We start from the raw sequence: 15,721 nt of genomic DNA, 5'->3' as shown, positions 1-15,721 counted from the left end.
CTGCTAGGGATTTATTTTTTTAAAAAAAGCTAGCACATTCCTAAATTACAATGTGAATAATTCCAAATCAGAGGCAGAAGACACTGTTAAACCTACAAGATGGTTATAAAACTAAGGGTTGCATCCAACATCATACTCAGAGTAGACCCATTTAAATTAACAGACATGACTTTGGGCACATTAATTTCAGTGGATCTACTGAGAATTTACCTGGGAGTAAGCCCCGCTGAACTCACTGGGACTTGCTTCTGACATGTAGGATTGTAATGTTAGTCCATTTCTCAATTCAAACCTCAAAGCATGAAATTATACTTTGTGGTCTCTTGGGGCGGAAAAAAGTTTTACCCAATCCATTTTGAAACTCTAGCAAGTATTAGAAACCTGTCAATTCATTTAAGAGCATTTAAAACATTACCTGTTTTGTCTTTCAATATTTTGCAGTTCCCTGTGGTCCCTTTTCAGATGTTTGGTCAAAGATGTAAAGTACTCTTTCAGCAGATTTTGGAAAGGCTGTTGTTTTTCTGGGCTAATGATTTCACTGGGAGGAAAACTCAAGTTAAATTTATCTGATGCACTTTTAACCTTCCTTGGTACCAATCCAGCAATGTCATCTCCACAGTGCCGACAAAAGCTAATAACCACTGAGACATGGGTGTGGGATTCGCGATCAGCATTAATAATGTTTTTTACTTGTTCATAGATTAAAGACAAGCCTTCCTTATCAGTGAAAATCCCAACTATTGTCAATTCTGCAATAAACCGCAAGTCTGTTCTTAGTTTAGTAATGTTGGATGTCTTCTCTTCTTTCCTGGCTTCAAAATGTTTCTTCCAGACTTGAAGTAGTGATGGAGCAAAATCAGCATAACGTTGATGGAACAGAGAACACAAGTGCACAGCGCAATTCACATCTGATATTTTCAGTTTTGCTTCCACTATAGAAGCAACAGCCTCTGCAATGTACTTGCTTAAATTGAGGCCATTAAAGTCATGGGACAAGGAGTCTCTCTGCTGTTCTGTGATAGTTTTTAACTTCTTAACAAAGGCAGTGTTCTTCTTGAGACTTGAATCCAGCCTGCTAAAGAAGTTCTCTTCAGGGCGGCTGTCTGATGCATTCTGGTTTTTACTTCGGAGTTCCTTTCTTGCTTGGTGGCGCTCCCAAGCTTCTTGGTGGAGCTGATGGGCTTCTTCTTTCTCTCTAAACAGAATATGAAGAATATTGTGTTTAAGTAGGGCTGAAATTTTAAACATTGTAATAGACTAAAAAGGCAAGCCTAATTAACAGAGCAACATATTTTTTATTTAAAGGTTGCAATAAATGACGTCTTTGTGGCAACAAAACAGACTTCACCTTCCTCTCCTACCCGCCCTCCCAAAATCTGCTCTGGAAGTTTAGGGGACCCTCTAGAGGAGGTTTGGGTGGACTTGGACAGTTGCAGGGGAGAGACGAGGAGGGTGAACGCCTGTTGGTCAAGTGGATGCAGCACTGGATTTCACCCAAGAATGTATGAAGATTACAGATGGCAGGCGCCATCTTAGAAAATTTCCTCTTTCCTCTTTCACTCTCGCAAGGGACCGTTTCACTAAGATGGTGCCAGCTGCAACATATACATTCACTGTCTAAGAGTATGTTTTTTGTTATTAAAAATGCTTTCAGTATATGCAAATTTAAATCGGAACTAGTCTGAGTAATCAACAAATTTATTCAGTCTGCTGATAGCACTAATTTTAAAGCAGTAAAGTGCAGATAAAAGAATTTCCTAATGAATTGCAAAATTCATTAAACAAGTAATCTTGCTTTATTTTTTCCTTATATCTGTACTGCAACATTTTAAAATGACATTATTGTTATACAGTCATACCTCATATTAAGTTTGCTTCAGGTTGAACGTTTTCAGGTTGCGTCCCGCGGCAACCCGCAAGTACCGGAAAGGGTTATTTCCGGGTTTCACTGCTCGCGCATTCACAGACATGCAAAATGACGTCGTGCGCATGTGCAGAAGCGGTGAATCACGACCCGCGCATGCGCAGACGCGGGTTGCGTTCTACTCATGTTGCAAACGGGCCTCTGGAACGGATCTCGTTCACAACCAGAGGTACCACTGTAATGAAGTGATGCTTCTAACCAGCAACCCTTTGAAAATGAAGTAGCTTGTCAGTCAGAAATTTTCCACGAATACTCAGACCAGCATCTAAAGAGCTCTGTTGGGCATTTCCATTGGGGTTTCCTACTGTATTTGACCAGCAAACCTCCCATATCACAAACCACTTAGCAAAGTCTACTATGCTCCAAGAGTGGCTTATGATGTGGAAAAATAGTTCTGTAGTTTGAGGAACACAAGGAGAAAGCTACCTTGGGTGCACAGAACTAGTTATATTGGGTTCCTAGGCATCAGTATTTCTTAAGCTTTTTGAAGTGGGGCTTGTCTATTTGTATTGTACTTCCATAGCCCAACAACCTAGTAGCAAGCATTTCTTCTACACAAGGGGAAAACGCAGCTCTTCTTTCAAATGGAGCAACTTCCCTTACAATTTCCATGGAGCTATTCAACCCACCCAATCCTTAGCTCCCTGTGCTTCCCCATCTGTGTCCCAGCACCCTCTCTTATAGAGTGTGAAAACCTAGGTACTAGCAGCAAATAAATAATAAAGTCTTACTTCAGCTGGGCAGCTGCCTCTTCTTGTTGTCGCTTTACTTCTTCTTCCTGCTTTTTTCTCTCCTCTTCAAGTTTTTGCTTTTCTTCCTCCTCTTTCTTCTTCTGCTCTTCTTCAGATTTTATCTTCTCATCATCTTTTTTCTTCCGCTCCTTGTCTTCTTTTTTCCGTTTCTCCTCCTCCAGTTTTTTCTTTTTATCTTCAGGTGGTTTTAACATTTCTCTCTTCATGCCAAGCCTGACATCCTCTTTGGGTTTGTCCCGGCTGCTACCTGACCGCCTCTCGTTGAACTCCTTATCTTTATTACTTAATGATGTTTCTTTTTCTTCCATGCTTGCCGACTTCTTACGCTCTGCTGGCATTATGTTACCCAGGCAGATCTGAAAAATTATTAACAACACATTGTCATTGAATTCACAAGTTAATAATCAAGGCCTCAAAATGTTGTTTCTAAACTATGAATGGATATTTTTTCCAGAGCTATGTGCTGTCAAACTGGCTTGATTATTAGTGGAAGGTGATAAGTACTGCTAAATGCACAAATGCCTTCCTTCAGCCCACAGTACATAACAGAAGCAGCCCAAGACATTTTGATAACCGATAAAGTAAATCCAAATGGTATCCTTCTTCTCACTAATAAACATGAGGTACAATCTACAGAAAGTTCTCCTACACAAATCCCACTGAAATGAGAAGCTGTACAATTGAGTCCCTCCCTTTCTCATTCTACAGTTTACACCCCCAATCTGCTGTCTAAAGTAGTCATCTCAACTCAGCTCAGGGTTTTGGGGCCTCTGACACAATAGCAAAACCATGAACAGCTGAGGGCAGAACATCGAGCTACCACCAGAAACAAACTCCTGTAATAAATTATATTCCTTCCCTTACATATGGTGGCATCTTGAGTTTTGACTTCCCGTTTGTCATCACCGGCTTCTGGTGGTGAAGAAAAATACAGAACCATGACCTAGAGGAAGTTTTCTACTTGCTGGGGAAGGCAGACCTTGAAATGAGGATACTGTGTCCACTGGAAGCCCCTGTCTCCCGTAACAGTTAATTCCACTCTCAATAATATACACTGGATTGCCTTTTTTTAACCAAGTGTCACAATCAGAGGACTAAAGTCACAGCAGCTTAACAAAAGGAACTACAATAGCACACCAGCAATTGCTTTTTCTATATGCCTGACTATAACCAAGTTACTTCAATTAAATAAAATAAGCAAAAAAGTTGCTTGATTGAAAACATTTTCAAAATATCTGCTTATAAGTGGTTTATCATTAGAGAAGGAAATTTTGGGTAATATACTCGTAGTAGACCAACAGTGATCTATTGTTCAAGGACTGACAACTTTACACACAACTATAACTTATTTTCTAGCACGTTCGTGAAAATACACATAATTCCTTTCAAGCGAATAAGCTATGGAACTTACAAACTCATTGTATGGACCTGATAAGCTCCTCCGAGTTAAACAAATCATCATGCACGTCTGAGTATTATGTACACCTTTACAGTAGTGTATTGAATGCTCTAATTCAAAGCTGCACACTGAGACAATTAAAGAACAAAACCTGCAAACAATTAAGGAAGTTTAAGTAAATGCATTAGACTGGTGCACCATCTCCTTAGTTGGGAGGAGGGATACAGTTGCTACCTATTTTTGATAGAACTTTCTTATTCCACTCCTAAAAATACTAGCTCTTTAAGATTCTTTAAAACGAGCAATTCACTATTAGATAGGTTAAAACCACAACATTCCAATAAGATGCACACTGAAGTGCCTTCAAAACTAAGCTCTGAATTCTTACAGCACACGCATTAAAACGTATGTTCACCATTAAAATCTAGAAGAAAAAACCCAAGACTACATCAGTTAGTTGTTACTACTAGACAACAAACAGGATATTTACCACCTAATAATTGTTTGATAAAAACAAGTATTACAGTCAGTTTTGCACTCCATTAGTTACATTCCAGATCTCTGTCTACTCTTAAGCATGCCTGAAAAACAGTGAGAATTACCACATCAGTTGTTTTTAAGCATTGACACTACTTCATTGATGGATCTACTACTGAACATCTTCTAGCCAATGCAACATTAACACTCCTACGCCATTTATAACACTTTATCAGTTGTAATTTAACACCGAAGAAGCAGTAGTAGTACTCTACTGCTGTTACGACAGTGTATACAAATAACTTTGGAGTAGAACTAACTACTTCTGCTCACCTTGGCTGTTTCTTTTGCACCCAGAGCTTTTTACTCCGCTCAAGACCCATTTCTTCCCAACCCAGATACAAAGCATGAAACAATAGCCCTTGTATATTCACCCTGAAATTGATGTATTATTAGTGCAAAACAAAAGCACTATACTTAAAGCTGCATTCACATCCATCTTTTCAAAAACGATTCCCATTCCATGACCTCTAATAAATGCTTTCTCCCCATTCGTACTTTACTCTTTGACAACCAAGCTTTATATACCTAGTCCTAGGCAGTGATATGGGTTGAAATGTTGTCCAAAAGAGTTCCACTATTTTATTTCTCTATCGAAAGTTTTCAACTTTTAAAATGGATTGCTTCATAAAATTAGCAATATGATGAATGAAGATAGTAATAGCCCAAAATTTAAGAACTGGAATGGTTACAATATTCATATGATCTAAAATCAAATTTGTAATTAATTCTCTTCAGGTGACTATCAGTAGGAAGCATGCATATTTATGTGCACACGTCACTTGAAATAGTTGTGCAGGCCTGATCTGGTCCATTTTATATCAATAAGCCACCCCTTTATGGAGATCCTGATAGAAAGTTTTACAAACAAAACTTCAAGTTCCCAGCAAAGCTGATCACTAGGTGATAAACTGAAGTTCACAAATGAAAGCATATGAAAATCTAGAAAAGAAATGAACTGTAACATAACTTCTGTTAAAAGCTTGTTTTTCGATTAAAGAATTACCAGGTTAAAACCAACACCACTTTAAAAAATTCTGAAACCACTGTTAATTACAGTGCAGTATTTTAAGTTACAGCACAACAGCAATTGTCCTCAAAGCAATGCATATTCATTTCTTTTGTGGACAAATCTCAGGTGCTGCCTGTCCTTGAGTAATATTGGAACACAATCAAACTAAAGGAAGTCTGATGGATAAAAAGAATCTAATGGCTAATTACCAAGAAGCTCTTTCCTACAACACACACACGTAGAGTGATTTTCCATAGTCTGGCAAAGAAATGTGTACTATTTACTTGCATGCAAGGAAGGAAGACAATGAAAACATAGCAGAAGTTGAGCCCTGCAAGGAAGTTAAGTTGTGCTAGCTAAAGATCAACTGAGAACATCCTCTGAAACCTTTCATCAACGTATGTACTGTCAAGTTTCATTATTCAAACAGCTCAGAAACACTACATCTAAAGTATTTTTTATACACTTTTTAGATTCCTGGATTATTTTTAAATACAAAAGACTTTTTTGTATGAGCTTTCAAAATTTCTTCAATATCTTCCCCCTACTGTAAGGAGGGGGCAGAATGAATGCATATCTTTCCCTAAAATATATAACCTGGCTCACTAAACTGAGCCATGAACATTATTTTACCTAGTAATTCCTCAAACCTCATAGACACCTCAGATATACATATATTTTCAGCATTTATAACCTTCCTTTCTATAAAAATATGTCCTGGGGCAAACAGATATATAGATATATATACAGATATATATATATACAGATATATATATATATATATGTGTGTGTGTGTGTGTGCGCGCGCACACGCGCGCGCGCCTCTGCTCTCTGCTTGTGGCATAGTAATATGGATGAGATGGATTAATCTGCATGTGACGTGGACAGGCTGGTGCTGGTCTATTGATTGCCTTTTATTTGACTATGTCAAATATCCTGTCAAGCCACAAACAAGTGTAAGTAGAGGTCCTACCTTTTAAATAGCATTTTCACATCCTCTGATACAAGATAGACAAAAGGTATGTGGAGCTGTAGAAAACATGGACCATTACTCCCAAATATGCAATTTCATTCAAGAGTAGGGACATCCTGCTCTCTACTCAGCAGTGTAAAACTGAATTTTATCTTGTTACTACATATGTTTTGTTTGTTTGATGCCATTTTCAAAAGGTACAACAGCTACACTATTTACTGTGGTTTAGGGGTAGAAGTATGAACATATTTGCATAACATCAATAACTTTAACAACTGATTACATTTCATAGAATCATAGAGTTGGAAGAGACCACAAGGGCCATCGAGTCCAACCCCCTGCCATTTGTTAATTCCCTTATAACACCCAGGTAATGGTAGGGGCTGTAGTAAGCACAGGTCTGTAGAATTCTGTAAGAATTCTAATAAATTGTTTTCAATATTTGACCAAAGTGGTTTAAAAACACACACACCAAATGACTAACCCAAGATATGTATAAGGAGCTTCCTGTCTTAGGGGCAAGTGTTCAGACTGAACGCTCTTTAGATCCCTTACAGCCCTATGATCCTATGAAAATTCTTCTTTCAGGTCATAATGCTGTGTACATACTTAGACACTGTCACTAGGGTATAAAGTACATGAGACCCAACAGCAGCAATCCCGCATGGTTCCTAGTAAGCCATATTAAAGCATTCTAAATACAAGTACATGCTTTTTGAGAATAAGCAATGTGTCACTAACTTTCCCAACCTCTCTCATACACTGCACTGTTGCTTACCACGTCACAGTAGACAAGAAAGTCTACATGCACATTCTAATTGCATTATCTTTGTCACTTAACTTATTGAAACAACTGGCAGAGATAATATCTCAGATCAGCAAACTACAGCAGCCTGATATTATGTATATTTAACCAATGCTTTAAGTCCTACTGTGTTCAGTCTGTGCGCATGCCCAGAACTGCAGCTTTGTGAAGAACTAAAAGCAAAACAAAGCATAGTTGAACCATAGTTGTAAGTAAAATCCTAAATTTAGAACAATCCTAAACTGCTGTGAATTGTGGACACTATTAATCCTAAATCACAATGAATTGCTTCAGAAAACACTTGAAAGAAGGAATGGCACTATACATGTTTGAGTTAACTATTTAAAGCTATTGGAAAGAGAACGTGAAGGGAGAGCCCATGGGCAAAACAGCAAGGAAGAGAGCAGCTTGCCATACAGATTTATTTCAGAACAGCAAGGAATAGAGTATTGAGAACAATTCTGTAATAGTAATAATAATAATAATAATAATAATAATAATAATAATAATAATAATTAGACCAAGCTTTTGACAGCTTTAGACAAGCCTAAGAACAAGCAAGAGCTGAAGAAGAGAACACAGAACTTTGGCACAGTGCAAAACTTCTGCCCCACCAGATGAGCTTTTGTCACTCGCCACTTCACACCCTGGGAAGCATCACAACCACTGGGAGCATCTTGGTCCGCTCACCTTCCACAATGGCAGGGCTACTGGCAACGGAAGCGGCCAAGGACTGAAGCAGCCGGGCTGTCTGCGGACATGGGCAACCTCCCCGAGTATGGAAAGGCCGGCCTTTCCTTTCAAGTAAACAAGGCAATAACGTCCGTCCTGCCCGTCCCCGCGCGGCGGCTTGGCTCCCTCAAAGACCTCTTCTTCCACGGAGCTCCCCGGGGAGGCTCCGCCACTTCCTGGGAGAGAGGCCTCCGCGTCTCCTTTTCTCTCCGCTTTCGTTCTTATTCAGATAATACCTTCTTTAACACATTTTTACTATTATTATTACTACTATTAATTTAAAAGGAGACCTCTTCCACGACCGACTCCAGAGAGGGGGCGCCATTCCACACCCCGCCCTCCTGCTCGGCTTCCCCACACCTGTCACTTTCAGGCAGCGGGACCCCCCCCCCCCGCCGCGCAGGTGAAGATGCCGCCGCAGGAAGCCAGAAGCGCCGCCTTCCCGGCCGCCCCCCTCGCGCGGCGGCAGAGGCCTCCCCTCCCCGCCCCCCGGCAGCCCCGCGGAGGGCTCCGTCCTCGGGCTCCCTGTCCCGCGGCGCCCCGACCAGGCCCGTCCCGCCCGGGGCTCCCCATCTCGACGCCCCCCCCCGAGCAGCCCCCTCCATCTCCCCCGACGGAGGACGGTGAAGGGGCGGTTACCTCGGCCCGCTGTAAACATCGGTTCCAGCTTCTGCAGCTCCAGCTCCGCCAGCCTCTTCTTCTTCTCCCCCCCCCCGCAAACGAGGACCCCGCCCCCCAGGCTGCCCTCGGCGTCGCCTGCTCGGAAGCAACCCCGCCGCCACCCGCCTTTCGGTCCAGGGTGAAGGGTGATGGGAAAGATTGGTCTGAGGGTTCACCTACCGGCGGACGCGGTCCCTTCCCGGGACGGGCTGCTGAGAACAGGGGCGGCCGCTTGCCAGGCATCACCCAGGACAGCTCTGGCTGGCGGGGTCCTTGGGACGGAGAGGGGAGAGCGGGGCAACCCCGTGCTTTGGTTACCAAGGGAAGGCGGAAGTGCCCGAGGGGCGGGGCCTCTCCGGAGGGCGGGGGGGAGGAGGGGTGGAGCTAAGAAGCCTCCTCCGCCCAAGCTTTTGAAAGCGAGGCGGTGCAAGGCGCTCTTTTGCTCCCTGGGGAACTCGGGCCCAGAGCCGACGGTTCCCCGAGTCCGAGGTGCCGCGTCCCAGGGAGCGCGCCTCGGGCGTAAGCGTGCACGCGCTCTCCTCCTAAACATAGCGAAATTTGCTTCTTTCTTGAGACGCAAGTAGTAAGTAATGCACACTGCAAAAATGTATAGCTAGTTTAGCTGTATCCCTTAACCAAACCTGCTATCCTCAGATATGGTGGAGGACAGTGTCCGCTCACATTCCCCGTCCAAATAAAAAAATTCCTTCCAGTAGCACCTTAAAGACCAACTAAGTTAGTTCTTGGTATGAGCTTTCGTGTGCATGCACACTTCTTCAGATACACTGTATGTATGTGTGTATCTGAAGAAGTGTGCATGCCCACGAAAGCTCATACCAAGAACTAACTTAGTTGGTCTTTAAGGTGCTACTGGAAGGAATTTTTTTATTTTGACTATGGCAGACCAACACGGCTACCTATCTGTAACATTCCCCGTCCAGTTGACTTTTGTATGTGGGGAGGCGGGGAGCCTCCTCTTGTTCTTCGCCTCAGGCAGCAAAATGCCTTAGTGACAAAGGAAGGACCAATGGGCGGTCCCACCCCTGCATCCCTCACCTGCAGTATTGCGCAGTGAAATTTTTTGAAGGGAGGCAGCAGCTTGCGAGGGCGATGGGATGAGGACACCACACGCACCTCCCTCCCTAAGCCCGGCAGAAGCTTCCCAGGTTTGGGAAGGAGGCACCAGGCTTTAATACTATAATTTACCGAGAACATTTAGGGGACTAGCCTCTAGCTCCCTGACCACATGCCACTACTCACCTGGCTGGTAGTGAGAAGTGCAATGGCCAGAGTGGGGTGAGAGAAAGCTGGATTAGAGCCAGGGAGTGAGAGCCATGCTTGACTTCTGCTGGAAGCCAAAGCTGGAAGCAAGACCTTCTGGGGTGTTGATGCCATGAACTCCTCCCCTGCAGGCTCAGGTTATATATAATAGAATCACTGAATTGTAAAGTTGGAAGGGACTCCAAGGGTCATCTAGCCCAACCCCCTGCAATGCAGGAATCTTTTCCCCAACATGGGGCTCAAACCCACAACCCTGAGATTAAGTGTTTTATGCTCACTGCTTAATAACAAAAACAAGCAGCAAAGATGATGACTACTTGTAGCAAGTCTGAGTTTCCGTGTATTCCAAATATAATGGGGTTAGGCAGAAAGATTATATGTGACTCCAAAGTACAAAGGTGGTGGTGGGGAAGAGCTGTTTTGTACACCGCACACTACATCCACAGCAATGGATGCCCAGAGACTGCTTCCCCCCCGGGGGAGGGGGCGCTGGCCAGGTTTTTTCCTTGGGTAAAGTCTCCAGAGGGGTGCCATTGAGGGTCTCAGCCTGTGTATGTGTGTACACAAATGTGCATGGAGGGGTGCCAAACTGGGTCTTTGACCCAGGTGAAATAAAGCCCAGAGATGGCTTCCCGTTTCTGTATGTGTATATAAACCACATATTTTCTTTGAGCCACATTTTCAGAAGTAATATTTGCGTGAGCAAATGCAGCTACATAAGAACATGAATAATTCCCAAAATATATAGATGAACTTCTTACATGTGTACCTTAAGTATGTATACAAACTCAACGAGGTGTGTGTGTGCCTTTGCCAGGTAATCTCATTTATATTAGGTCTAATTTGAGACAAACTCTCATCTCATCAACCCAAAGAAGCCTTTCTCCTTTCTGATCTTTCATAGAATAGCCATTGCTCTTGCTCTCATTTTGAAGAGAGATCTATCCATATTCTGAAAATGAATATATTTCTATAGATACTATATTATACTATCCTGAAAGATTTAAACATTTCTTCAATGGTCCTTGAAGCATCCCTCCACACTGGCCATCCTCTCCAGCCACACCAGAGGGGCACAGCCTTTGAGAAGCCCCTTCTCCGCCGCCCCTCACTCCACGGAGCCTCTCTTCTCAGGACATGGGCCTGCCAAAGGAGAGCTCAAAGGGGACCTCTTTCGGCTCTTCCCGAGGCGGGCGCCGGGCGTGTTTTCCCCGGCCGAGCGGGGCCCGGGGGCGGTCCCGCCTGCTCCTCCCGCCGCAGCTCCACCAACCGGGGCCGGGGGCCGGGGCCGCCCCCTTGCTTGTCTGGGCTGCGGAGCGAGCAAGCGGGCCTGGCGGCGATGGCGGCGGCTTGTGTGGCGCTGGGAGCCCGCCTGGGGTCTCGGCGGGCGCCGGCGCCTCTGCTGCTGCTGCGGCGGCGCTGGTACCGCTCCGAGAGGGGGGTCTACGGCTACAAGCCGAGCCGCAAGGCGGAGAGCGGAGCCGCCGACGGCGCGGAGCCGCGCGATTCCCGCAGCAGAGCAGGTCGGCGGGCGCCGGGCGGGCGGGGGGGGCGGGGGAGACCGTGCGTTGCTATATGGGGGGGGGGCGGGAGAAGAAGAAGAGCTTCGCCCGCAGGCATCCTGAGCCCATCCAGATCCACTCCGCCTGGGGTCCCGGGGGAAGCGCGCGGGAGGGCAGCCTTCAAAGGTCCCCTCACCTGGGAGCAAGGTCCTCTGGGCACACGGGGACTCGCTCTCAGTACGGAGTAGATCTGTACAGGATCAGACTGTTGAAAGTGGTTTGTGCCACCCTTGATATGCCTGCCTTTTAGTCAAGAGCATCTTTTTTCATGGTCTCGGGACGACCCCCCTCTTTCCTCTGTCCCCAAAGTGCGTGTCTATCACATGTCTGCTCATTAGTAAACCCCACTGAGTTTGCAGCGGTTATGCTGTGTAAGCTGCGTACACCAAAAGGTGGCCTGCATATAATTTTACAAGTAAATATAAATAAAATAGAGTTTACCCTAAAGGTGAGTGAGTATAGGAATGCGGTAATAACACACGGATCTTTAAAAGGGTTACATGGAAGCAAATCCAATTCATTACAATAGTTTTTCCACACTTTTCAATAAGCATGGGTAGGACTGTGTGCAAAGCTGGTCTTGGAATTTTTCCAGCATTCCTGCTATGATGTAACAAGACCTTTTCCTCTCTTGCCAGTTCCCACACCCACTCCCTACACAGCACACTGTCTTTTCTTAAGCTCTGCTCCACTTGTATTCTGTAGCTGCCTCTTTCCACCCTCCCCTGACCAGTTGTTCCACAGAGGAGCATGTACAGTAGTACCTCGGGTTAAGTACTTAATTCGTTCTGGAGGTCCGTTCTTAACCTGAAACTGTCCTTAACCTGAAGCACCACTTGAGCTAATGGGGCCTCCCGCTGCCGCTGCACCTCCGCCTTGCGATTTCTGTTCTCATCCTGAAGCAAAGTTCTTAACCCGAAGTAATATTTCTGGGTTAGCGGAGTCTGTAACCTGAAGCGTATGTAACCCGAGGTACCACTGTATGTATCTTGTGCATGAAGATGTAAAAACCGATCAGTGAAGGGATACTAATTCTGCCCAGGCTTTTGAATAGGAACAGAACCAAAATGATATCCTTGGATTGTGGGGTGGGGGATTCTTCAACATTATTACTGATACAGCGGGGGGGGGGGGGAGAGAGACTTTATAAGCAAGCTTTTGGTGTTATTTTTCTCAATGCATACCAAGTGTTCTTTGTTACTTACTTCTTTTAAAAAATAGAGGTAAGATAAGACAAGACCTCTCCAAACTTCCAAAAACTATGCAGAGGAAACAGCTTTATAACAAAGCAGTGGATGGGCAGCTACTTGCACTATAGATCAATGATGAGTCCTCTGAGGAGGAGAAATTCAATTAGGTAATCTAATATTTGCTAAGTTTCAAACCCTTCCATGATCTTGTATCTCACCCCACAGTGTGAGAACCAGGGTGCTATATAGAACACAGATTAACTTGAAAATAAAACTTTGAAACTCATGGCATTTTTTACTCTTATGGAATGTTCTTGGCAATAATTAAACATTGTGGGCAAACAACGGGTTTAGTCTAGTCTACCAGGCTTTTTCAGATCTATGAAAAACCACAATGGAACATCATCTGGTGATTTGGGGTGAAGTGCTCATGGTAGCAGCTCTTTTTCTCCTTTCAACAAAGCCAAATGAAGTGATGGAAGTTCTGAACAGATGTTTAGTAGAAGTCTGGGACTGAATGAGAATTCATAAACTGAGTCCAGACAAGACAGAGATGTTAATAGTAGGGAGCCTGATTTGGGAGTTCATGCTTCCCTGGTTCTGCATGAGGTCATGCCAGCCTTGTAAATAATCCCATCAGGAGTACCAACTTGAATAAAATATTGGGGGGACACATAATTCCCACCCTGCATAATTGATCACATGACACGGCTGGCTCCCTCAAATACTTTGGGGCGTGAAGGGACCTCAGCTCCTCGGAGTTGGCTCCTATGAAATCCATAAAGGTTAATAGCCTGGAAAAACCCAGGAAACCCAAAAGCAGTGCTCTGTTTTCATGCTCATCGTGGAGAAAACGGTTGCTGTGCTGCAATCATTGAACTACAGGTTATTAACCTCTTAGCAGGCTATGATTAAATACAAAGCTGGGGCCTGCCCTCCAGAGGGATCAGGGGCTGCTGGACCCTGTGCCTCCTTCCCAGGGGCTGCTGGACCCTGGATTCCTCAGCCAGGACCTCTCCTAGAAAAAGACAATCTGCCAACTGTTATTCAATACTTAATTACCACCAAGGTCTGCTACTGGTAATGAGCTCTATAAGGGGAGACTCCTTTGGATTCTTCCCAGAAACATACAAATGTGGCTGCTTGGTTAACCTTAAACTAGCTAACAGTGATTGCCCAAAAGAGAGCTACAATGCTGACAGGGACCTGCAGTCAGTGGCTTGTTGTACATTTAAGCATTTCCATAGGCTCACGGAGCTTCCTTATGTGTAGGTAGGAGAGTACACATAGTAGAGCTTTCCTGACAGCTCCAGGCATGCATCCTTTTGAATGCACATAATGCTTATTAAAGTGCATGAGAGAGACTGCTCAGATGGAATTCCATGGGTGCATTAGCGAATCCACAGAGCTCAATGCAGGGAGACAGGATTTTTTCTTCAAAGCTTTCAAAACAAAATACACTCACATTTTTAGTCAGTAGTTTCTGTAACCACATCAAATTGGCTTTCCAACTTAATTTTTCATGGTTTATAATAATTGGTATCTTTGCACACTGCTAAAAAAATAGTCTATGTTCTCTTGTTTTTAGTAGACCATGGACTGGCTCGCTTGGTGGCAGCATACTATGAACATGGCCACAAAGCTGCCAAAATCAACCCTTTATTTACTGGCCAAGCTGTGATGGATATGGTACCTGAAATCCAAGTTTTGACTGAAGTTCTTCAAGGACCTTTCAATACTGCAGGTAGGAAAGAAAAGCGACTTTCATGCCGGAATGGTGAAGTACCCCCCCCCATTGGTAAGTGGTTGGTTAGGTAGCAGTCAAGGAAATGGTACATTGGGTGGTTTTGTTAATACAGTAGACCCGCAGCTTACACAGGGATTACCTTCTGGGAATAGTGCATAAAGTCAAAATTGCATATAGCCAACACAAATTGGGTGCAATGGTGGGATTGCCAAAGCCTTTTTCCCTGGATGCCTACCTCTTTTATCATTTTTAAAACAATTTATACCAAGCGTGTACAAGTTAAATGTGTGTAAGTTGCAAGTCTCCTGTATAATATTTGAGAATTGTGGATCTGTTACACTGCAGCAGTAACTTCAGAATGAACACCTATGAGTTATTTTCTAAAGGGAAGAAAAAGAGAAGTTGTCTTATTGAAGGACCACTTGGCAGAAGAGCATCTTAGAGCTTGATGCCCAGTGTTATTAATGTATCAATATAATCTATTAGACAATATTTTATTCCAGGACTTTTGAACATGAGAAAGGAGGAGGCATCCCTAGAGGATATATTGTCTTACCTGGGCCACATATACTGTGAACATATGTCTATAGAGACCAGTCAGCTGTCAAGCTTGCAAGAAAGAGAATGGATTGCTAAACGGTTTGAGGAGCTGAAACAAGAAGCATTCACTACTGAAGAGAAAAAGTATTTGTCCAAGCTCATGCTAGAATCTCAGGTGCATTGTATAAGTATGTGTGTGCATATAGTATAAGAAAAAGAATGAGAATGAAATTATTTCTAGGGGTAAAAAGTAGCACCTTAATTAAAGGATTATTGATTCATTTCTCAATATGAATAAAGTGCTCAACTGGTGGATTAAAATACCATAATATTTTAACAGAACTGATATTTTGAGGATTTTTCTGGCAAATGATTTATTTCATTATTTGCATTACAGGCATAGCAGTTTTTACATGAGTTTTGATAGCCTTGCTCTGCAGCATTTTGTGATTCCTAACAGAAACTAAAGTACTTTTAAGTTAGTAGTTGCATTGATTTTGAAATCTTAACTGTAAGGGGAAATTTTTCCTGTTTGGTTTGCACAAATGGGCTTTTCAGGCAGAGAAATGGAAAGGCTTACATCTATGGAACAGAGAAAATACAGGTT

General features: G+C 43.5%; 2 protein-coding genes across 7 annotated transcripts in view; one reads left to right on the top strand and one right to left on the bottom strand.

Annotated features, from left to right (window-relative positions):
- UPF2 (UPF2 regulator of nonsense mediated mRNA decay) overlaps positions 1–9,094 on the bottom strand; it is a gene marked incomplete at its 3' end in the record, with an annotated part of 61,787 nt that extends 52,693 nt beyond the window's left edge. For 2 of the 6 annotated variants that reach the window (XM_081210635.1, XM_081210637.1), the window contains exons 1-3: positions 8,975–9,094; positions 2,656–3,032; positions 416–1,195 (exon numbers count right to left, since the gene is read on the bottom strand). In XM_081210635.1, the coding sequence (XP_081066761.1) occupies positions 416–1,195; positions 2,656–3,032; positions 8,975–9,037 (1,220 nt within the window). In that variant the 5' untranslated portion in view covers positions 9,038–9,094. Of the gene's footprint in view, positions 1–415; positions 1,196–2,655; positions 3,033–8,092; positions 8,242–8,773; positions 8,853–8,974 lie in introns of those variants that run through there. The other 4 variants (XM_081210636.1, XM_081210639.1, XM_081210638.1 and 1 more) reach the window with 3 other exon arrangements.
- Positions 9,095–11,093: 1,999 nt separating this feature from the next.
- DHTKD1 (dehydrogenase E1 and transketolase domain containing 1) overlaps positions 11,094–15,721 on the top strand; it is a gene marked incomplete at its 5' end in the record, with an annotated part of 60,826 nt that continues 56,198 nt past the window's right edge. The window contains 3 exons of the mRNA XM_081212208.1: positions 11,094–11,598; positions 14,416–14,571; positions 15,078–15,289. Of these exons, the coding sequence (XP_081068334.1) occupies positions 11,094–11,598; positions 14,416–14,571; positions 15,078–15,289 (873 nt within the window). The remainder of the gene's footprint in view (positions 11,599–14,415; positions 14,572–15,077; positions 15,290–15,721) is intronic.

Source organism: Podarcis bocagei (genome assembly GCF_964188305.1).
Source record: "Podarcis bocagei genome assembly, chromosome: 10".
NCBI lineage: Eukaryota > Metazoa > Chordata > Lepidosauria > Squamata > Lacertidae > Podarcis > Podarcis bocagei.
This window is presented reverse-complemented; position numbering and strand designations above follow the sequence as displayed.